The 24016-nt window shown below is 40.2% G+C and overlaps 2 protein-coding genes and 1 long non-coding RNA gene across 10 annotated transcripts in view; 2 read left to right on the forward strand and 1 right to left on the reverse strand.

Moving 5' to 3' along the window:
- Positions 1-22792, forward strand: part of ANKRD44 (ankyrin repeat domain 44) — a 130207-nt gene extending 107415 nt beyond the window's left edge. For 4 of the 6 annotated variants that reach the window (XM_041472753.1, XM_041472756.1, XM_041472755.1 and 1 more), the window contains 12 exons: positions 2853-2924; positions 3483-3684; positions 7498-7576; positions 8639-8756; positions 9401-9617; positions 10284-10371; positions 11240-11323; positions 12542-12687; positions 13510-13592; positions 14733-14815; positions 15903-15994; positions 18157-22792. In XM_041472753.1, the coding sequence (XP_041328687.1) occupies positions 2853-2924; positions 3483-3684; positions 7498-7576; positions 8639-8756; positions 9401-9617; positions 10284-10371; positions 11240-11323; positions 12542-12687; positions 13510-13592; positions 14733-14815; positions 15903-15994; positions 18157-18422 (1530 nt within the window). In that variant the 3' untranslated portion in view covers positions 18423-22792. The remainder of the gene's footprint in view (positions 1-2852; positions 2925-3482; positions 3685-7497; positions 7577-8638; positions 8757-9400; positions 9618-10283; positions 10372-11239; positions 11324-12541; positions 12688-13509; positions 13593-14732; positions 14816-15902; positions 15995-18156) is intronic. The other 2 variants (XM_041472758.1, XM_041472759.1) reach the window with 1 other exon arrangement.
- LOC121356416 lies at positions 1736-24002 on the reverse strand. Its single transcript, XR_005955557.1, has 4 exons — positions 23896-24002; positions 4349-4434; positions 3952-4078; positions 1736-2306 (listed from the first exon to the last, which is right to left on the reverse strand). It is a non-coding gene; the product is annotated as an uncharacterized LOC121356416 (long non-coding RNA).
- Positions 23421-24016, forward strand: part of PGAP1 (post-GPI attachment to proteins inositol deacylase 1) — a 31055-nt gene continuing 30459 nt past the window's right edge. For all 3 annotated transcript variants that reach the window (XM_041472760.1, XM_041472762.1, XM_041472761.1), the window contains exon 1: positions 23421-23615. In XM_041472760.1, the coding sequence (XP_041328694.1) occupies positions 23463-23615 (153 nt within the window). In that variant the 5' untranslated portion in view covers positions 23421-23462. The remainder of the gene's footprint in view (positions 23616-24016) is intronic.

A 24016-nucleotide genomic window follows, 5' to 3' on the forward strand; every position in this document is an offset into this window, starting at 1 on the left:
GTTACAGGAAGTGAAAGGGTCGTGCTGGGAATTCCCAAGAGGCAGAAAGAGAAGAAGGGTACCCTTGCCTTCAGAAAGGTTCTGACCTGCCCACAGGGAGGAGTGCCCCTCTCATGCAGGGTCTTTGCACAATTCTGACATCCACCTGAAATCTGTGGCAGTCAGTACAGAAAAATGCAGTCTGCTACAAGGCAAACTTGTAAAGTCTCAAAAAATAAGAAATGCAGTATGCTGGGACATTGTCCAGTCAGCCATCAGTAACAATAAACTGTTGGTAATTGATGCTTATTTGTCTGTCTTTGGTGAAATGCTGCTCCACAGGCAGGGATGGATTGCAGCACAGCAGACACGCTGGGATTGCTCTGTGAGCTCTGTGGGATTTAAGCTTCCATGGCTGACAGGACAAATGATTCTGAATGATAAATTTACCTTTCTAAAACCAGATGCAACTATGGATAGCTTCTTCCAAGTATAATGGAACTAGAGTCCCCCAAGGACACACTGTTCTATGTGTTATTATAGCAAATATATGTAATTTGGTATAAAAGCATCCATAGAACTATAGAAACACTGGTGAAACTGGGGGATTTCTTGGTGACTTGGACTTGGTATTTTTTATCTCTTTGTACATTATGTTTATCATTCAAGTGACTTAATTGTTAAAAAACGATGCTTGACAAGGAATAGCAAAAAAATGATTAGTGCTGTGTCTTTTATCTTCCTCTTCTTGTTCTCCTTTATAAATTCTCCTCTTGCAGTGTGTGGCTCTATTTATGAGAGCTTCCAGGTTTGCCGTCAAATGCGTGTTTGCACTTGACTTTATGATGGAGATATTCAGCCTTATGACTAATAAGCTCATTAAGCCTGGTCTGCACCAGCCTAAGCTGCTTTGACTAAGCCATGGAGATGCCTTTTGTGAGGGGCTCTCCAATCCCACAATTTGTGCCTTTAGAGCCTTAATTCTGTCAATTTTCTGTGTGGTTTTTTTTTCATCTATTTGAAAGGCAATTATCTGCCTTGTTCCTGGAGATTTTGGAGCCTTCTGACAGGTGAAGGGAAGTATTTACTTGTTATTTTGACCCTGGAATTTCAACATGTGATGATAAATGTAATTAAAATGATTAAATTAGTCTGCTGTGCTGGCCTCATGGACAGAGACTAAAGGCCAGTATCAGGTAGGCAGGGGAACAGGCTTAGTGCTTGGGTTTGTTTGGTGGGATTTTTTAGCTTGTTTACTCACTAGAGAAAATCAGATGCATTTGTGTATTCATAGCTGGCTACTGCTTCATCCTGTTCACAGCTCTCTTATATAAGAGAAGAACAGTGTTTTAACTGGAGGTGGTTCTGCATGGCAACACCAAATGCATTTCTTCTGCCCCAAACCTACCAAGAAACTGGTGGGAGGCTTGATTTTTTTTTTCTTCCTCTTAGCTGCAGGGAAGTGTTAAAATTTGCATTACCTGTTAATACACATGCCTACTTCTTGCTTATGATTGGTATTTTTATCAACACATAATCCTGACATATTGCTAGGCACAAAATATACAAGAAAATTAAGTTACTGCTTAATTTTTTAGCTTTTCCATAGGATTCAGATTATTGGCCTTGTTGAATAAGAGATTTGTAATATCTTATGCATTATTAAGGCTAATTTTTATTTCAGTTTGATTTTGGATAAATTTATCATTGATACAGGTCTATTGGAGACTAAGTTGTTACACCAAAAGTTCAGGGCTACATCAGTGTTAGGAATATGCCATCATCTTGCAGCACAGGCAAACCCCCTGGAGCCTTTCATGGTCTCTTTGGAGAATTTTCCATGTTGTCATGGCCTAAAATTGTCCAGATTGTCACAAAAACTTACACACTTTCTTATTTTTCAGTCTTTTGATTAATTCCTTAATGTCTTAAAAAAACCCCAGAAACCAAACCAGACAACCAACCAAACGAAAAACCTTGAAAAAGACTGAAAAATGTACTTGTAGCCTTAGAAACATTACAAGTCAGTTTTAGTTGACTGTCATGCTTTTTTTAATACAGTCTCCCATTGGTGATTTTCTGTAAAATGCTGATTTCCAGTCCCAAAGGCTTTTGGAGACTAATTCTCAGTAATTATTAAGCAAAAGGCCATGCACATGAGCAGTGCCACTCAACAAATATTGAGTTGTCAGTAGCATTCTCAACACTGTGTATGATTTTCTTTGCAGCCTCAGCTGGATAAGTTGTCAGGGTTCGTGTTCTGTTGTGGAGTGGTGCTTTTCCATAGCTCCTCCTTCTAGATGGATGGAAATGTCCTTGGTTTTAAGCTGTAAAATGAAGAGGATTATACAAATTTGTTACTAGATATTACTGGATGTAATTACTGGATGTTCAGGGACATGTTGCATTTTGGAAGACTGTCATTGCAGGAGCAGATTGTTCTTTCAGTCAATTTTATAATTTATCAGTGATTCACAGCTCAGTTATAATTATTCCCAGTGGTAATTATGTGTCAGAATTACCCAAAACACTGTATCAGACATGGCTTGCACATGCTGTATAATCATGAAACTGAGCTTTCTCCAATGTAAATTTACTGAGGGCTCTATTCCACAAATCCATTGTTTTAAGGGCTCCTTTCTCACCCAAGCAGGCCCCAGGATTTCATGGAAACTAATTAATCAGGGTAAGGATGTTCATGACAAGCTTTTAAACTGGTTTTATAGCTTTACCCTGTGCAGAAAATCTTGAAAATACTTTGCAATCCTTCAGTAATTACTGTGGCCAAAATATATCTTTGCTGATTTATAGCCCATGAAAATTTATCCTGTCTCATGTAAAAATGTTTTAAGACTTTATTTTTTTCTTCCCAGCTTCTGGAAAAAACGAACAATATGTTTGAGGATTCTGATTCCGCAGCTACAAAAAGTCCTTTGCATTTAGCTGTAAGTACCAGATGTGTAAAGCATTTGATCAGTATCTCCTAGAATAGTTCCTTAATCTCTGTCTTTGAAGCAAGTTTAACTGTGGGCTTGTTTTGAAAAAGGTGGGAAGGGATGTAACAAAGCCAGGTTCTGGGCTGGAATAGTTAATGAAGATATAGGCAGCTGAAGCTCGGGGCTCTTCCTGACTCTAACACTTGGGTAAGAAGATGACACAGACACTGAAGTGAAATTAAATGGAAATTAAATTGTATTTTGAACTGGGTTATAAATATGTGTCCAAAGCTGAGCCTAGGCTTTGCTCATGGAATGAGATTCTCTGATGTTCTGGTGGAGAGATGCAGTGCAATAAAACTGTTTGGTACAGTTTTTGATTTCTTGGGTACAGTGTCATTTGGAAAAATCCTTTTATGTTGAAGAGATAGTCATAAGGAATCAATAAAACTGATTTCTGTTGTGTTTAGGAGACATTGAAAGAGATGTATTTTATTTACAGTTTATGGGAAAGGTCTTTGAAAGACAGGAGTTGTGTTCTTTACATGACACATTTCATAATTCTAGGCCTATAATGGTCATCATCAAGCTCTGGAGGTACTTCTCCAATCTCTGGTAGATCTGGATATTAAGGATGACAAGGGACGCACTGCTCTGGACTTGGCTGCATTTAGAGGACATGCAGAGTGTGTGGAAGCTCTCATCAGCCAGGGTGCTTCTGTCACTGTAAAGGACAATGTCACCAAAAGGACGCCCCTCCATGCCTCAGGTGAGTGTGATCTTATGCTACCCTTGTGGTATAAACCCTCCCACACTGAAGCAGGTACATTTACTTACCTGCTGTTGCTATGCTCATTTCTTCTAAAGGGAGGAACCTTCTCACATGTCCTGAGGAGTGATACGTCTTTGCTGATGTTGTACATTTAAACCATTTTTAGACTGTTTCATTCATCTATTTTTCCTCTATCCCCTGTGGTTCAGTTCTCCCTCATACAGAATTCCATATTTTTGCATAGCACTACTGCTCTGCCCTTACCTGCTTTGCCTCTCTCTGTTACCGCCTACTCTTCAGGAGGTGTGATGTTTCCCTCATGACACCTTCTCTTGCTGCTTCTTCAGCCAAATAATCAGGGGAGGAGGGGACACTTGCCTTGTTGCTTCTCCTTTGGAAGAAAGGTTGAAAAATAGAAGTGGGCTCTGACTATCAATGAAAATATTCTGGTGTTTAAAACTTGCAACCATTTGCAGTGGCAACACCACAGAAATTCACCCCCCTCTTTCAGGCTCCCCTCCTCCTGAGCCAGCCTGTGAACTTGCACTTGCTGGCAGCCTGCTCCTTTCCTCATGTGTGGGGTGTTAATTATGTAACATGCAAAATGAGCTGGGAAACGTGGACTTTGTCATTTATTTGAAGGTTATTATTTGACAGGTACCTGTCAGGTAAATATGCAGAAGTGCCAAAGGGAACGTGTCTCCTCTGCTGTTCCAGGAGGGGCTCAATACAGGGCAGCAGTGGCCTCTAGTGGGAAGGAAAATTAATACCACGTGGATAATTAATTCAGGACCAGGCTTAGTCTTTCTGCTTATCTTTTAATCTTGCTGAAATGCATATATATATTCTGTAGTATCAGTTTATTCTCTGTGTGTGATCATGTAAATGGAACCTCGAAACATGAGGTCAAATAGACTTAGCAATTTGGTCTGCAGTACTAAAGGCTCGTAGTAGACCCACACTGCATACTAAAAATGCTTCCTGTCTGCTTAAACTTTGCATCAGAACTCAGCACATTTCTCCCCATGATAAAAACTGATGGTTTAATTAATTGAAATCAATATTAGTGTTACCACAAAACTGAGCTATGTTGGTCAAGAGTTTTCCCTGTAGTTACTTCAAATGTATCTTGGGATCTGATGTGACCACGGTCTGACTCTGTCTGGTATGTCATCACTATGGCAAAGATTTGCATTTATTTAAAAATGGGTCACAGTGACATAAGTTTCCAGTTGTCACAACGGAACTGTAAAGGTTCTTCAGTACTGAGAAAAGTGAATGGTAACAAAGCCATATTTTTGTTAACAGTTCTGACTTAAAATACTAATCTGTTGAATAAATCTGTTGAGTAAATTGAGTAAATTTGTTGAATACAAGATGTTATTTTAATACACATCTTTATTACCTTCATATAAATTCAGATTGTGTTCCCCCTGCCCCCTTTTAATTTGTTTTTTAATCAATCACCTCCATCACTGTAGTACTGAGTGCCTTCCATGTAAAACCAGCAGGAAGAGTCATTGCAGACTTTTCTGGTCCATTATGCTTTTTGCTTCTCAGACTAAAAAACGTTCCCAGGAATGCAAATAAATTGTTGTTTAAATTTGCAGTGAAGCAAAATAAGTCAGATATGTATTAAAAAGAAGCAAACAAAAACCCACATATTCAAAAAGCCCAACCAAGAAAAAAGGAAAAAAATCCTAGCCAGGAATGAGGCACAAAAGGGAACATGTACCTTTGAGCAGAATGGAAAGTAATGCACAGATGGGGCTAGTATTTGAACTCCTTAGTAAAGGAAATTCGCTGGCATGTATTTGAAAGCTTTCAAATGTAAGTTAAGTGCACTTCGGGTAAATATTCATGAAGACAACGTTTAGAACCCTCCACTCAAAAGCTCTGCAGAGTTCTGTGGGAATGATCTCTGGAGTAAAGCTCGCACCACCACCTGCTCCAGACATCCCCTTGCAGAGTGGCCGTTTCCATGCTGCCATTCCCTAGGGAAGCACTTTGGTGAGGAGTGTTTGAGCAGGGCTGGTGCCGCCTGCCGGGAGCTCGCCTGCGGCTGCCGCACGCTCAGAGTCTGTGTGCTGCAAGTGTGGGAGCTCAGGTGGTTCCTGCTGGGAAATCCAACAGAATTCTTGCTGAATTATTCCCTGGCGTGCCAGCGTGCACTTGCACGCACAGAATGAGCACTTGCAGGTGCAGTAGCGTGCACTGGGCAGAAACAAGAAGGCAATGTGTGCCCATCCCCTTCAGCTTGTTTGCCCTCATTCCTTCTCATTGCACCGGCACAGCTGCTGAACACTGAGCTCGGGAGGCCTCAAGTGGTGGGTTGGATGACAGAATTCTGCACGTTTGTGTCAGTAAAGGGATTTGTGACTTGAGAACTCACCTAATGAAGTGTTTCTTTTTTCTGTCTGTCCCCATGAAGTAATAGACTTCCTCTGGCCTCATAACACAGAGAATTTGCTTTGCCCAAATGATATGTTCCCTGTGTAATTTCATTACCACCAGCCTCTCCTCTGGCTAGCCTGGGGAATCCATTGCAAGTGTTCCCCTGGTGTTAGCATTGTGGTCTGTTGGCAAAACTAACGTTCCCTACAGGTTCTGTAATGCTTAGCCATCACTGGGTCAGCTCCTAGGAGTTTCTGGGAGTATCTGTTCTAAAACTCATTTACCAAAATCATTTTCACACATCTTTGTGAACAAATTATGATTTCTCCTCCTCCTGCTGGGAGAAAGAACAGACCTTTATTTCCCCATCGCAAGCCAGACAATCACCAGCCCTGCAGAGCTGTTTACATGTTATGTATATGTCATTACTTAGTGGTAAATAAGTAAAAATGCTTTTTATTTTTCTGGGTAAATCAACTAAGATTATTTTTGGATGAGTAATTTAAATGTGATGATGTGCACCGGTTTCTCTGCCAGCATGATGTGACATAGGTGGTGTCCAAGGGTTTTGCCTCAGCCCACTGGGTGTAGGCAGTGTGAATGCATGACTTGCTGTAATAAGAACACAACGTGTATCTACTGAGCACAGGAATTGTTTTTCAAAGAAGAAAATATCTGTCTCTTCACCATGAAAGTATGAAGCCTTAAAGCCAGCTGACACACAGATGGGGTTCAGTGTCAGGCCCTACAGAATGCAAAATTACAGACTCAAAGCTGTTTCCTAGCAGCAGTGGGTTACATAAAAAAACCCAAAACAACAAAACCCAAAAAAACCCCAAAATATCCCCCCTGCAGCAAAATCCCCAAAACCCCAAATACCACTAAACCCAAATGTTTTGATTTGATAAAATGGATAAACTCAGAGGGAATTTTAGTCCCTGGTGTTATGTGCTTTTATGAATATGACATTTGTATCATTGGTCATTCTTTGCAGATTTTTTTTTCATAATAGCACTGAAGTACTCACTTGTACAGTGCACATAAAATTAAGGAGCCTTGACAATGTACTTCCTACTGTGTTCCAACCCTGAGCACAGAAAGCCTTGCCTGCCTGCTCAATCAGCATTTCAAAATCCTGAAATGCTGTTTGCTTTAGTAGAAATCTTCTCAGTAGTGAATATCACAATTTCTGTTTTACTCATTTGGGATTTTTGTATCTAAGAGAACCAATCCTCATCTTCGTGAGGTCGAGGAAAAAACAGCTCACCATTTCACTGGCACAAGTTAAATCAAAGTTAAGGGAATGTTGATCTCTTATATGGTGGAGTATTTTCCTTGTTTATAAGGACATTTCTTATCACTAAGCATTCCAGTGGAAAAGTGTCTGAAATGAAACATAGTTTTTTCCCTTTACAGTCATTAATGGCCATACACCTTGTTTACGGTTGTTGCTGGAAGTTGCAGACAACCCTGATGTGACAGACGCCAAAGGACAGTAAGTTTTCTTTGTGGGCTTTTCTTTTTCAGCTCTGTAATTCAAATAGCATCTCATATTTCTCACAAAAAAGTACTTATTTGAAATACTGTATTTCCTGCACTTCTCCTCATAGAATTTGGCAGAGATTACAAAGTACACATTCAGTTGATGTAAGCCATGTGGAAAGGACTAATCATTAATCTTAGCCTCTGCTTCATACTTTAAACAGTCTTTTATAGATGTTGAGGGCCAGATTCCATAAAAAATGAACAGGCTCCTGAGATGTTTCTATAAAGTCTTCTTCTTTCTCAAACATTGCTATTCTAGGGTTTATTTGGTACATTAGACTGGTGCAGTAGGACACAGTGTTTGTTTGAGGTGACACATGCGTCTGAGACGTTCCTACAAAAAAATTTACTGCTTCTTAAATGGCAGTTATAGAGGGACAGTAAGATATATTTTTAAAGTGAAAATGTGAATGGTTTAAGAAACTTATTTGAGGTGTCTGGAACGTATAATGTTGCACACATAATGTCTGCACATTCAATTTTAAATGGTATTAGTCTGCCTAAAAACAGATGGAGAATAGATCTCTTTCAGAAACAAATGAAAGATATGTTAGTCTAAATTTTAGCTTGAATATTTTCCTCATGTCCCTTCATCCCCTTTAAGCAAATGTGCGGCATTTGCAAAAGAAATACTTTGTGTCATTGTCATCTTGGTAACTAACAAGGACATGCATTCATAAGACTTGGTATTGTAAAACTCTTGTGTCACTGGAGGTGACAGTAACTGTAGGTTATTAAGAGAACAGATTGTCTTGAATGGTGTTGCTCTGTAAACTGCTTACAAGTGGGTTTGTTACTATTTCAGTCGTGGCAGTTGATTGTTAAACATCTTAATAATTTCATTCTAAAGGTCTTCACTTGGGTGTCATATATGAGGATGGGAAAGGAACCGGGTTCATGGGTAGGAATGGAAGAAATGCAGAGCTTCTTGATTTCTCTGTGGAAGTTAGCAGGGACAAATAGTATGCCATTTTATAGCTATGACTGCTCTGGTTTTCTTTTTTTTCCCTAGAACTCCATTAATGCTTGCAGTGGCATATGGGCACATTGATGCTGTTTCTTTATTACTTGAAAAAGAAGCATCTGTAGATGCAGCTGATCTCCTGGGATGCACAGCTTTACATCGAGGGGTGACTTAATTTTTATAATCCTTTATTATTTATTTTGCTGTGACTACAACTCACTTATAAGTGCAGGGATATTTAAATCTAGAGAGCACTGTAAATTATTGAAAACATGACCAAGCATAATGAATGAGATACAAAGCAAGACAGATCTGCTCTTAGTAATGCTCTGCTTTTATTTCCCATTTGCATTAATTAATTAGGCAAAATAATGATTAGACCACTTTTTTTTTTTTCTCTACTTTATAATAGTAGCCATTATTCCTGCACCTGACCAGCTTAAGAATTCTGAAAATAATTTCTTTGAAAGAACTGGCCAGTAGTTACTTTCATTTTTCTTGGAACGGTGCAAGTAAGTTTTTTCTAGAGGCACTGAAACTTGAGGCAGATCGAATCTTTTCTAGTCCAGCTTAGTAAAACTTTCCTAGCTAAGTCTAGCTTCTTACCCAATGTGGAACTGATGCAAGGGATATTTATACAGAACTTTATAACTGCAGTGAATAGCTCAGCAGGTGAGCAAAGGGGCTCTCATCTCTGCCTGCTGAATCCCATCCACACCATTTCATGTTCACAGGTGTCAATCACATTCAGTATTGCCAGGGCAATAATCTGTGTTACGTCAACTTCTTTACTGATTTCTTTGTTACCAGATCATGACTGGGCACGAAGAATGCGTTCAGATGCTGTTAGAGAAAGAAGTCTCTATTTTGTGTAAAGATGCCAGGGGCAGGACACCTCTGCACTTTGCAGCAGCTCGGGGTCACGCCACGTGGCTGAGCGAGTTACTGCAGGTGGCACTTGCCGAGGAGGACTGCAGCCTGAAGGACAACCAGGGCTACACGCCCCTGCACTGGGCTTCCTACAATGGTAAGGATCTCCCGGGGCTACTGCCCGGGTCAGGGTAGCCTCAGCTCGGGGAAATGTGGTGGAGGAGCTTGAAATGAAGAGGCAAATTATCCCTGTGTGCTGTCTGTATTAGCACTTGCTGTGTGCACCCTTCAGTTCAGAGGCCAGGGAAATTCCAGCGGCACCTCCCAGGGACTTTGTGGCTCATTTGCTCCAAGTCATAAGAAGCCAGGATGAAATTCTGGTTTTATTCATGTCCATGCTGAAATTGATTTCTGTGTGACCAGGAATGCTCCTTTGAGCTATTTGGTGCAAGAGACCATGTGAATAGATGGATATTCTGAACTGAACTGATTATTCCAAACTGGATAATCTGAACTCGTGGCTTAATATAAGGATAAAGCTTCTCCGTATTGACATTTAAGCTTTGGATGTAATGCAACATACATGTCATCACATTAAAAAAACTTTCTTTCCTTTTTTCTCAATAAATGCTAATATTCTCCCAGATCTCTCTTGCTGCTGCCATAAAATTTAAAAATCCTCTGATTTATCACGTAAGAGCCTATATACACATCATGTTCAATTTCGAACTGAAAAGTGTTAGATTCCACTTGTGTAAGCCTAATATGAATTAAGCGAGCTACCTGCTTTGTGCAACACTGTAAAATATCTGCTCTCTCACAGGTCATGAGAACTGCATAGAGGTACTATTGGAACAAAAACTTTTCCACAAGTTCTATGGAAATAGCTTCTCTCCATTGCACTGTGCCGTGTAAGTAGAAATCTCCAGTAACAACTGAGTGTTGCTTTAGGATACGTCTGCAGAAAGTAGCAGTATGAGAATAAAGCAAGCTTTTTTGGAAATTATTTGAATGAGCAATGATTTTAAAGCTGATCACTTGAAATAAAATTCTTTGTGGCTAAAACACATTATTTTAAATCAGAATTTCTAGTAATAGCTTTGAAAAAAATTTCAGTATTCATATTATTTCAGATGAGTATGCAATTTTCAAGACTATTAAAATGTGTGCAGTTCAAACATGTGTGCAAATTTAAAATGAAAATAATCCAGTGTGGAAATGTGTTAGCTATATTGTGTGTCTATTACTGCTACCAAATACTGTTCATTTCCATAAAGAAATGAGACAAATTAGCAAAACCCAGAAGTATTGATTGAACACATCCATCAAATCAAATGCAAATCAAATCAAATACCAAATGTGTGAGTTGGAAGAGATGTGGGTTTCAGTACCTTAAACATTAGAATAAATCTCTCTTCATGTAAGTGTCTATGACGGAGTGTTTTCCAGGCCCAGGGGTGTTTGACATACAGACTAAGGATTTTAAGATATTAAGGTTTTAATCCTAGCTTTGTTCTGGACTTGGAAATTACCTTGGTGCATAGTGAATTAAGGATCAGCTTTGCTTTAGAGACTGAAATCCATCATAGCAGATGCAGTTTGGTTAAATGGAGAGATGATGAATAAGCAGAAGTGTGACTAAAAGCATTAAGACAAAGGCATATTAGGGTAACTTAGAAATAACCACTAAGAAATATTAATGGGAGGTCAAGTAAACCAATATTGGAAAGTGGAAAAATACATAGACATGGCCTTTTAAAAATGTGTTTTCTTTGGCAGAATCAATGATCATGAAAACTGTGCATCACTACTCATTGGAGCCATCGACGCCAGCATTGTCAATTGTGAGGATGACAAAGGAAGGTAATAGTTCCTTTAACAAATTGCATCTCATGACTCCATTTAGTATTTTTCATAGTTATTCCTGAACCTCTGGCACTAATCCTTATCTGTTATGGTGAGCTAAGACTTGCTGACTCTTTCAGACAGCAGTTTACACTCCAGCTCAGCTAAATGGTGTCTCACTTGAAGCAAGAATATGAAGTATTCAATGTCAGACTACATATGAAAAAAATATAAAAGTGATAGTATTTTGTTTGTTTAGAACAGCTATGGATATAGGCTGTTTTCCTGGACCTGTTTCCTTTGTTAAATGTTTAAACACATTTATCTTTGCTAAATGGGGTGATACTATGTACATACAGAAAAGTATTTCATTAATAGTTTCCATGTTGTGCTGGCATTCTCAGGGCACACAACTGAGAATATCTATGCAGCAAAATAAAACTATTACAGGAAGAGATGGGCATTCAGCCCAATCCTTCATTTTTCACATTGAGAATCTCCTCACCACATATGTATATATTTAATTAAAATTGCTGAAATTCTAAAAACCAAACACTTATTTTTTCTTGATTAAAACAAATTTAATACCCCCTTCTGTGAGGGTAAGAGCACCTCACCTTTGCTGATAAGCAAAACAGAAGCCGCACTGAGCTGGGCTGTGTACCAACTATCTTTCATCTCTAGTAGTCACCCTTCCGGCCCAAAATGCCAAAGAGCCACAGTGAATGAATTCCACCAATGTCAGTGTCTTGTAGAAACTGATAACCTTCAAAGTGGATTGAATTCCTTCTGCCTTTTATAGTACTGCAGTTACTTGTGGCTTGTTGCTGCAGTATCTTTGACTGCAATTCAAAATACTTTAATTCTTTAAAATAATGGATCTGGTTTTTTCTGATACTTCTTCCCAACTGAGGCTTGCTAAAAAAAAAGGTAAAATCAGATTAATAAGGACGAGGGATTGTACTGCTTTTCATGTTACACAATATGCTCTATTAAAATAAATAGGCTGCTAATACAAGATTCTTCACAATGTCATGTCTCCATACTATCATATCCACCTTTGGAGACTGGAAATATTATTTAACTTACTTCAGCTGCTGCTACTACAACCTTCTTGTGGTTGTAACTCGAAATTTGATAGGGAAAAGCCCTAAAACCTCTTGCACTTGGAGGTTTCTGGGGAGGTCGGGATATCACCCCTCTTTAGCAGCAGCTGTGTGTGTGTTGCTCCCCCAGGACACCCCTGCACGCCGCAGCCTTCGCCGACCACGTGGAGTGCCTGCAGCTGCTGCTGAGCCACAGCGCGCAGGTGAACGCGGCCGACCGCGCGGGCAGGACGCCGCTCATGATGGCAGCGCACAGCGGGCACGTGGGTGCCGTCGGTGAGTGCAGCCCTGCCCCTGCCCTCTGCCCCACAGGGCAACCCTGGTATCCTGGGAAAACTGAGCAAGGAAAATAGATTATGTGCATAATATCCTTCTGCGAGAAGACAGCTTTTCGTTCATTAAAAATACTACTACTCTGCAGTCTTGGTGAACATTTGCAATAACAAATTTGTGTCTTTCTTCCTCCCAAGAGCACACTGTAAAGAGCAGGAGGGCAGTAGTCATTCTATTCTCCTGTTTACTTCCTCGATTTTGAGGAGCAGTAAAGCTGCATGTGTGAAAAAGATCATGTAAGCTATTCCTGTCCTGTTTTATAGGAAGCCCCATTCTTTGAAAGGCAGCTATCAGCATCTGCTTTTTCCAGGCTAGACTATGTACCATAAGCACACTGATTGAGGACCATATGGGCTTTGCAGAATTCCCTTTTCCCTAGCTTCAACAGCACAGGCTGCACCCCAAGTTCTTTATATCCCCTTAGTCCTCTCAAAGCAGGATTTACAGTCGTTCTGAGGCATAGGTGATTCAGGCAAAAATTGCTGATCTGCAAATAGGGAAGTTCATAAATAAGTTAAGATCAATATATGTTTGACAGTTTGGGGCACCACAGACAAGCTGTTAGCTGTGCATTTGTTGCTGATTAACTGCACAAGATTAGTCTGTTCTCATTCACTAACTTCATTATTATAAGGCTTACATCACATAAAGACTTAATTGATTAGCCTCTGTGCACATGTGTATTGTAACAGTAATTTTTTCCTCTCTTTTGACATGTTCATCTACCCATTGGGTTTGATCACTGATTTCTACTCTATACCTCAGACTTTTTGGTGAACATTGCCAAGGCTGACCTGACATTAAAAGATAAGGAGCTGAATACATCTTTGCACTTGGCTAGCAGTAAAGTAAGTCGAAGACCTCTCTGTGCTTTTATTCTCATCAGTTCATATGAGTGTATGTGTGTGTTTATGCTCCCAAGTTTTTTTCTGCAGTGGAAATGTGGTGGTCACAGTTGTGGTGAGGAAGGGAAAGTTGTTCCAAGCTTTTTCTCTTGTCTATTTTAAAGTATTGCACATTGGGAAATAGGGATGGCTCTTATGACAACTGAAACATAAGTGACACTAAGAGGAGTAAAGGAAACCCTTTAAGGTTTTACCAGATAATTTCACTGTAAAACAGCTTAACAAGTTCAATAACAAAGAAAAATAAAATTATTTTTTATTTATCTCCAATTCCTGTGAAAGGAGACCAAAATTCTCCCTTAACAAAGCAGGAGTGAAAACCAGAGGCATTGATTAGATCGGTGATGGTGTCTCTTACTAAGCCGCCTTCTTCTTAGCTCAAATTTCTACTGCTATTTCTGCAAGAAAAAATGCACAGAGGATTCCCTTTCCTGGGCCTTTTCTTTTGCTCCTATCCACAGACTGGATTCCAGTGTGATCATATTACTCCAGTTTCTGCAGACACATGAGCCTTGCTGAATTCTCAAGGTCCTTCAGGCAGCTGTTCCCCTGCCAGGACTGCAGGCTCAGCATCTGCAACTTGCAGGATCAGAAAAAAGGCCCAGATCTGTATTATTGCCAAAGTTCCATTGTTAGAGCTCTCTGACACTGAAGAGGTTTTCTAGCAGCTTATTAATAATACAGAAAGGCATTTAAAGACCCACAAAATGTGGTATTCGTTTCTGAGATGAAAGCATTCTCTGTCACTGTGTAGTTCTGATAAATCATCCACTGAATGTTCACTCAAGAGCAAACACAGCATCCTCTGAAAGCTGAGGAAGTGAATTCATATTTAATGAATGCAGGGTTGAAAGACAGGTGAATGTCTACATTTCTAAATGTGCTAAAACATCCCAGCAGAGGTGGTTCACAAATGGTATTTTAAGACTCACTCAGTTCACCTTCTACACAGGCTTACTGAGCAGCATCTTTTGTATTTCAAGTTGAGTTATTAAATTTCACTTTTATTATGTAACATTTCTTTTGCCTCAATTTCAAACTCCTCAGCAAATTAACACTTTTGGATTTTTTCCCTGACTACAGGGTCATGAAAAATGTGCCTTGTTAATACTTGACAAGATCCAAGAACAGAGCCTTATTAATGCAAAAAATAATGCATTGCAGACGTAAGTATAGCCTGATCCTCTCAAGTTCAGTTGATTTACCAGAATATTCCAGTTTACCATTTCAAATTCATGTCTCAGATTACTTAATAGAACAGTAAAGTTAATTCCTGATTTTTTTTGAATGCTTTCCCTTGAAAAAGGCCCAAATTGTATTGCATTCTCACTTTTAATTCTCATTCTGTTTGTACCATTTCTGTGCATAATCTGGTGGAAAAATTATATGAGGTCATTTATTTGAAGACTATATCAAAATGTTTATTAATCATGTGAATGTGTAAGTATACATCTGGCATTTTCTAGTGAGATTCACCCTAAATTTAAATAATTTATTTATACTTACTTAGACTTAAGGCGGTACATTTTACTTTTCTGAAGGTTTTTTTTAGGTGATATTTTATGTGGAACTTCTGTCCACAGCATATGTTATCAGCTGCAACTCTTTGTTGGCATGGGGGAATCCCACCACAGGAGATTCAGTTCAAGTGGCAGATCACCTAGAGCTTGCAGAAGAATTTATTCCATCTTAGCCCTTTTTTCCTCTCTCTTCCAACATGAAAATGTTTTTTCTTGTCCTGCTAGCTGTTCCCAAACCAGAGCATTGGGTGTTGGGCCAGGAAAGGAACAAACCAGTGGCTATTTTTAATTTCCAGCTGCTCTGCAGTAACAGAGATTAGCAATTGAGTATTCAAAGATAAAAAGGCAATACAATGATATTGAGCAGCCTGTAGCAGCCACAATTAAGGACAGATCACAGGCGTTTCTTAAGTCTTGGATTCCTTTTCCTTTTAAACATCAATTGTGTGCTGCAAACAGTGCAAAAATGAGAAACTTTTAAAGAAAGTATTTAGGCTGGAAAGTATTAAGCAGTCTTTGTGTGCTTGCACAAAAAAGTTCTTGTTTTATAGGTCTGGAGCATGACAATTATTTCAAAGGCTGCAATAAAATTTAGTGTCTATGATATAATTCTAATGATCCAAGGAAGGAAACCATTCTGTTTCAGATGCTGGGTATGCTTTAAGCATTGCCTAACTTTTTTCAGAAAATCTGTTGCAAACTGAAGTTGAATTTAGTTGTTGTGTTTTTGCAGACCTCTTCATATTGCTGCACGAAATGGCCTAAAGATGGTGGTTGAGGAGTTGCTGTCCAAAGGGGCCTGTGTCCTGGCAGTAGATGAAAATGGTAAGTAAATTATACACTTAGACAGTCTTCAGTAGGACCCAAGAGGTAATTTTACAACTGAAGCAATAGACTTAAAAGGTGATGATAGACTTCATTGATGCTTTTATCCTTCCAAGGACAGACAGTGAGTGGTGTGAGTACCTATTTAAAAAAAAATTAAAAGATACACTTTCTTTAGTACAAGAATCTACTTTAAACATCACAGTGGTCCCTTTTACTGTTCATTTTGCATGTACTGTCAACAGCTAGACTTTTTTAATGCCTGAGTGCACTGGTAACTTGAATTTCCTAAACATGCAAGTGGCACCGGATAATTCTGACGCCTTGCAGAAGAATTAAGGAATTTGCATTCAATCAGCGCATGTTTTAATGGGTAGGAAGAAAACCATCAACATATGTTTGAGTGTGTCCCAGCTCATTCTGAGATCAAACCTTGTGCTTGCCAATTATCTGACCAAGATGCAATTAAATTACTGTTGTCTCGTAAAAATACAGAATTGGTTACTAAATTAAATAATTTTATTTCAGACTTCAATGAAGCCCTTCCCTAAAAATTGTAAGGAACTAGAGAGGGATGTGATCCTACAATTATAGTTTTAAAAAATATCTTCCTGAAATAAGTTGAAATAGTTACAATACTAACTTAATGGCATTAATGTAACAATTCCATCTTCCCATATCTGTAAAGTGACACTAAATAAAGTAACCTCTCACCCATCATTTCAAGACATTTGAGATCTGTGGATGAAAAGAACTGAGTGGTATTTACTACAAGCCAAATGCTACTTAGCTATACTTGCATGACTGAGTTCCACAGAAGTCCCTGACCCTAACCTCACTTTAGAGATAGAGGACAGAAAAATTAATCAGACTATCTTCTACCAACAGATTTTATCTTTAAAATAGTACATACAGGTCCAGGTAATTTGTATGTAACAAAAGACAATTAAGTTTAAATTTTATACACATTTAGTTTTTCTAGGAACAGCATACACCTTTTAAAAGAGAGATGTTCAAGTAGCATCTTAGCATACTTACAGATCTAAAGAATAATTGCACTTGGAACACATGGAACTAACATGGTAGAGGAAATGCAGTGACTGCAATCAATGCTTAAAATGTGGGTATTTTGCAACAAAACTATTCACTTTTTGCCTACCAAGTTTGTCTGTGCTGCAGATCTTGGCTTCCTTGAGGCAGTAGGTACTAGAAGTGGCTACTGCCTCACCTTACTATTGCTGCAGTGCTGAAGATTTAACCATCTGCAGAAGAATTTTTCAGCTCTTAGCATAAAAGGAGGATTTGTTGGAAAGGGCTGGAGTTCTGCACAGCAGTGTGTAAAATGTACAGACAGTAAGCGTAATGAGCACACTGGCTTCCAGGGTCATCTACATGAAGAGCTGCTTTAGGGCAGTGCTTGGACAGGACCCAAGTTAAACTGCAGTGAAGACAAGCTTCTAATAACTCCCCAGTCCTTTGTTTGACTGGCATTGGAGTCTTCTTAGCTCTTAGTATTATCTTAGCTTATTAGTATTTGAAGTGTATGCCATGCTTGCCAATACAGCTAATATTCTTCTAACACAATGTACATTTGGGCAACTAAACATCCATGTTTAGTTGGGTACCTAAACATCCAGTCACACCTGCTATCCATGTACCCCCTGCACCGGTCTAATTATTTTATAATATGATTCCTAAATAAACTACTTGCCAAGTTAGATACTCAACTGATCAATCTTTAAAATTGTTTGCTTATTAAATCAGAAGGTTTACAACTAATATCTTTCATGTTTAATGAAAGCTGTTGTTCTCAGAATGAGACTCGTTCATACACAGAAACCGATGCCAGTTTCTGTCCCTATTGCCGTAGTCCCTGTGTTCTGGCCACGCTGTCTGTGCTGTAGAGCCGTGTTTAGCGAGTGCTTTGATTGAACTGGCACAGTGTTTGCTGCCTGGTTTCACACAAGCAGTGCTTGTCGTGGTCCCGGTGATTGCAATGCCCCCAGTGTCTCTCCCAGCATGTCCCGTGTGAGTGAGTAACACGCCTGGCATGTGTAACCCCATCCACGTCCCCACGGTGTCCCTAGAGATGTACCTGAGGAATGCCGGGTGCCCCAGGTGCCCTCAGTACTAACCATTGCCTTGTCTGCGTTTGTGCCCAGGTCATACGCCAGCCCTGGCTTGTGCTCCTAACAAAGACGTGGCTGACTGCCTGGCACTCATTTTGGCTACCATGATGCCTTTTTCTCCCTCCAGTTCAGTGACGGCTTTCAACTTCACTTGTTTTAAAAAAGACAATTTGGGCAGGACACACCTCTGCGATGGCTCCGCTGTGGGCAGCATTAACTCTTACGATAAGGCCTTGAGTAATAACGTAGGAACAGAGGATGGGTACAATGAAAATGATTCGGATTCTGAAACATTTTGACTCATTGGTATTCGAAAACTTTTTTCGTTATTTTTTCGTTTCAGCTTTAATTTTTGTCTTTTTAAACAGTTTAAATCCCACAGTTATATTCTTAACTATTATTCTTGACAAGTAGGTATTGAAAGATTTGTAGTGCTGATGAGAATCAAGCCTTTAAATAACAAAATTAGAGGGATTTACTGGAACATATTCCTATTCGAGTTCTGCAGCTTTTCAGTTTCCTGATGTTTTCTTTAGGCCCAAAGTGCCCCTGTGAAGAGTCTCTACCTCTTATTTTAAGTAGAAAAAGAGAAAATGCCTTTTTTCTTTTTGACAGCACAAATAAACAGGGAACTGCTTGTTCTTTCATGTTTTAGCTGCACCTTTAGTGCACAATCCTATTTCCAGCACAGCCTTTGAGCATCAGATTTGAGCATCACCCCTTTCCTGTGTTTGTCTGTTTCCTGCTTCCAGGGCCTCTGTTAATTAGATAATTTTTTTACAAGAACCAAAGGTAAAGTTGTAATCTTAAAACTGCCTGTATTAGTTTTCTACAGGAAATGAAACCTTTTACATTCTGCCTGTATTAAGCACTTAAATGTACAGAAGGCACTTTTTACAGTTCTTATTTGCAGTACACAATTAGAAAAATGGAGTTGTTAACTCTAAAGGCCAAATTCTGCTCATCTCACTATATTTTCCCATGAACATCACTTCTGTAAAATGCTAATCACTTGGCCCTTATTTTTTTTCAATTCAGCACAAATGTTTATTTGCACTACAGAATTAGGGTCATTAGATGTTTCTGTCTCCTGAGCCATGAATCATGAATCCAGTACCAGAAAAAAAAGGGGAGAGGGAGAGAAATCAGGTGTAGACAAAGGTGTACGTAAAAGTTTATAATGATTTGCCAACTTAAATGGCGCTTTTTTCCTTTTCTATGGTTAAATAATTTATTTTTACTGTGAACAGTATTGAATTTTAAAATACTTTTGCCAGTGTTTGAATTAACAGAGCAAAGGTAAAGCAATGAAAGCGTAACACCAAAAGGTGAAATACCAAACACCAGAAACATAGCAGTGTACTGTGTAGGGGACACAGAGATAGATGCTAAAAAGCCTTTTGTCACCAGCTTTTAAAGCAGTGTCAACTTTGTGAATATGTTTACTCCTTCTGCCAAAGTTTCTAGGTCAAATGGACCCCGACCCTCCTCTGCAACAGATGTACAAAAGGAAGAATGAGACTTTGTAAACAAAAACAAAAAACACAAACAAAAAACTATCATGAACTAACCAGCTGTACCAAGAGGACCAAAATGCTTCAGTAATTCAATTGAAGACTTTGCTACTTTTATTTTTTTGTTCATATGTGAGTGACATAATGAAGTAGTTTTTTCTAAATGATAAAAATATAAACTTTTGAGGTCAAAGTAGTCTTGGGTGAATTTTACATTTTATGACACAGATTTCAAGTTGACATTTTTAACTGATGATGTGTTGACCACAGGTGGGTTTTTTTCCTAGACTTAAGAATATGTTCATATACTTTTAATGTAAATGTGTTTCTATTTATTTGAAGTGAAACAAATGCCCAGGAAAAAAATCACTATGGCTTGTTCTCCTAGTTAGCATTCATGCCTACTGAAATGAAATGTGAATCTGGCAAGATTGAGGGCCTGAGGAGCAAGAGGAAGGGTGGATGCACACTGGGAGAGTGCCCATCTTGTATGGAATGCAAAGGTCCACTGTCTGTGTTGGGGAAAAAGCTGAAAGAAAACACCTTCCTTTGTTTAAGAGCTTAAGAAAGGATCCAGCCCCTTGCCAGACAGGTGAGAAAACCCACACAGCTGTGGCAGAGCATGGAGTCAGGCATTCCTGTTCCTGTCATTCACACTCAGCTTGTCTCAGGCCTGTGTCTGTGCTGGGAGGGTGAGATGAGCTTCCTCGGTGCTCGCTTTTGGCAGAGTAAAGGAAAAGTAAGGATTTGAATTTTTATTGCAGTTTTTAGCCCTGTTCTGCTGGACTGTTGAAAATCTATTGGCAGATTTCAGTTCTTTAATTACTAAAAAAAAATTGGTATATTAAGTTTATTTTGCCGTACTAAAATTGAGTATTTTTTCCTTGAATGTTAGCAATCTTCCAAAGTTTACAACTAAAAAGCCCCCCCTTTCTCTCAACTCTGTAGTTCCTACAGTAGAATGACAGAGAACCTGAAACCTTGGTTTTCTCCTCAGAAATAGCACCAAATAACATTTTAATTGGTTTAAAAGCATTTTTGCTTTTAAAAGTTGCAGAATAGCAATAACCACCTTACTTAAAACACTGGAAATAAGAGGCGAGCGCAATTTTTAAAATTTTCAGTGGTGCCTGTTCCAAAATTAATAGTAATCCCAAATTTTGAGGTTTTTAATGTAGAAGGATGGCATTGAAAACAAACATATGGGAAATAGCTGCCACCTGTCTAACAGCAGAATCAGCATTTTAATCTTATTTTAAGCAGAAATGTAGGCAGGCTCCTTGGCAGGATTAGTTGTAAGTCTCACCCTGAAATACAGCAAATTATGCTATCCTACATGACAGTGCTTCATTAAGAGAAAACCAGCCCTCTTTATAAAAAGTTGTTATATTATTTGAAGCAGCAATTTAAAAAGTTTCAGTATTTTCACCTGCTGCCCATACAGTTACCAAAACTTTTTCTAATTGCGATACCTCCTAACGCTGGTAATTGTGTGGTACAACAGCTGCTGCCTCTCAGTGCATCCCAGAAGCAGAGGTGATTTATTTCTGAGTCAGGCTGGTCCTTCCAGGAGCCAAATCCAACCTTTAGCCATGAAACCCCACAATGCTGCCAGGATGCAGCATTCCAAAAAGCACAGGATCATACGCTGTGCTCACCTCCAGGGCACTGCACAGGTCGTGTTTTGAGGGCGCTGGGATTAGGAGGAAAACTGCCACGAGCGAGACACTCGGAAGTGCTCGGTGTTGGCCTCTCCCACATCTCTTGTGAGTTACCAGAATCCCTTTTTTTTTGTATGCTAGCACATTAATCTGTAATTTATCACATGCAGAAAGCAGTGTGTAGTGTAGGGCAGGTGTATAAGCATGCGAGTAATGTTACTCTTGTGAATAATCTCCTTGCCTTTCTATGGACTCCTTACAAGAGTAATCGTACAGAATCGTTGCACTTAACCCTGGATCCTGCAACTTACAGCAGGTGGACAGCTTCTGTGTCTGCACCCAGCAGAGGGCACTTGGGGAGGGACAGCTCCCTGCCCAGGTGTCTTGGCAGGATCGTTTCATCCTGTATTTTAACCACAGCTGCAGGTGGAATCCAGAGCAGGATGGGCTCCCAAGTCTCTCTCATAAATACTGAGTTACAACCCTCCGGACTGCCTGAAACAGCTGTGAAATAGCTCAGGGGATTTCTGTTCATCGCTACTAAAAGGGCACCATAATGTGTTTGGTACTTTTATGCAGTCAGCAACTGCCAGGTTATTGAATTGGAACAAACACATGAAATGAATTGTTTATCCATTGTACTGTTGAGAAACTTGGTTATGTATTTGAGGACGATTTAAAAAAAATTGTGATTTTTATTCTTAGTCATGTAAGAAATATTAGAGTGCCTTTTTATATTTGTGTATAATGGAAATGTTTTGTGAAACTTGTCTTTTTTTTTCATTTGAGTGTTATAAAAGCAATATATTACCAGTAAATTTTCATTTCAGACCTTCTTTGAATGTATAAAGTGTTTCTTCTTTTCATATGTTCTACCTGCATTGAAATGAAAATTAATATGCTAAATTTCTATAGGAATAATGTATAATTTTTGCAGTGCTGAAAATGCTTTCTTATTACACAAAAAGTAAACTTAGGTCAGTGTTATAGGAAAGGGCGTTTCAAACTAGTGACAATCTTGAGTGTGTGTATAAAATGTAATTTTATGCATTTCTTATGCAGTGATCTACATATTAAAGCCAATATCTTACGTTTTTTAGGTTTTGTCTTATATTTTATGCTTTAGCATGTGCAATATATCTTTACAAACCATGGTGATATGCATCTGGTGCCAGTGTTATATTTTGCATAACATTTGTAATAAACTATATAAAACATTGTTTGATGGTTTCGGTGGGGTTTTGTCGGTATTGTTTGCTTTTGTAAATTGAAGTTTAAGGACTTGGGTAAATGTCACATATGAAATGAGGAAAAAAAACTTAATTCATTGAATGACTTGGAATTCAACCCGAATCTTCTCAAGCACAGTTTAGTAACTTTTTAAACTACTGAATGCTGTATTAATGTAATAAAGAACCCTAACTGTAAACTACTCTTGCAATGCATTCAGATGGTTATTTTTACAAATAAAAATGGTACAAATACAGTGGAAAACTGAGTAAATTTTGTTTCTTTTAGGGGAGCCGGGACGGCTTAAGTATTTTGCAGTGAAGATGAAAATACAAGTATTTCATACTTCCCTCATAAATACCCTTTGCCCTAGAAAGCTGATTTTGCTTTCTCTGTAGATTCGGGGAAGGTGGGGGAGCAAAATAAACCACCACAGTAAATTTTTTTTTTTTTTTTTTTTTTGGCTCCGTCATTAAATATTTTACTGTTTTCCCTGGTGAGCCCCACCCGCACTGCTGGCTGTGCCCTGCAGCCGGCTGGGGCAGCAGCCCCACAGGGACTAAAATGCAGCGCAGAGCGTGAAGGTAGTAAGGTGTTAGAAGTACCCGAATTAAAGCAAACAAACACAACCCACAAAAAAAGGAGAAACAAACAAACAAAACCAAATCCCCACCAGCGCTTTTTAGGTGGTGAGTGCCTGCAGCTTTATGGGCGTTTATCACTGAACCCTCCCCCAGGGCACGGTCCGTGCCCGGCGGGGTGTGCGGGTTTATTTTCGGCCAGGTGTGGGGCCGGCTGGATGTGCCCCCGGGCCCGTCCGAGCGGCCCCGGCCCCTCACGGCCCCGGCCCTGCGCCCTCCCCATCAGCTCCCGCCCTGCCCCGCCCCGCCGTGCCCGTGTGCGCGGGGAGCAGCGCTCCGCTCCGCGGGGCGCCATGGGGCGGGCGGGCCGCCGGCTGCCTGCGCTGGCAGCGCTCTTCTACGGGGCACTGGCGGCCCTGGTGCTGCTGGGCGTGCGGGACGTGATGTTCCTCTACGAGGAGAACCGGTGCAGCATGACCTACATGTACGAGTACCCCGAGTACCTGGTGAGTGCGGCGGGTGTAACAGGTGGGAGCTGCCGCTCCCGGGGCGTTGCCGCCCGCCCTGCCGCGGCCGGAGCCCGGAGCCGGGAGCCTGAGGCGCAGCTCCCCCGGGGAGGGAGAACAGCCCCGAGCTCGGGGCTGGCTGCCGTGCTGGAGCGGAGAGCGGTAAATGGGGCACGGGCAGCTGGGGCGTGAGCGGGGCCGGGCTGGCAGGACGCGCTGCTGTGCCCGCGTCGTGTGGCGGTGCCCCTCAGGGCGAGAGAGCGGCCGAAGAGCTGCCCACCTGTAACCCTGCGGGGCGTTTGGTGCTGCCGCCGTGCAGAACGTGCCCGCGATCGGAGCTGCCAGTGCCTGGAGCTCCGTGTGGCTCTGTGGAACCCAGGAGCTCGCACGGGTGTTGGCCG

Source organism: Pyrgilauda ruficollis, unplaced genomic scaffold, assembly GCF_017590135.1.
Source record: "Pyrgilauda ruficollis isolate IOZ18807 unplaced genomic scaffold, ASM1759013v1 scaffold3, whole genome shotgun sequence".
Lineage (NCBI taxonomy): Eukaryota > Metazoa > Chordata > Aves > Passeriformes > Passeridae > Pyrgilauda > Pyrgilauda ruficollis.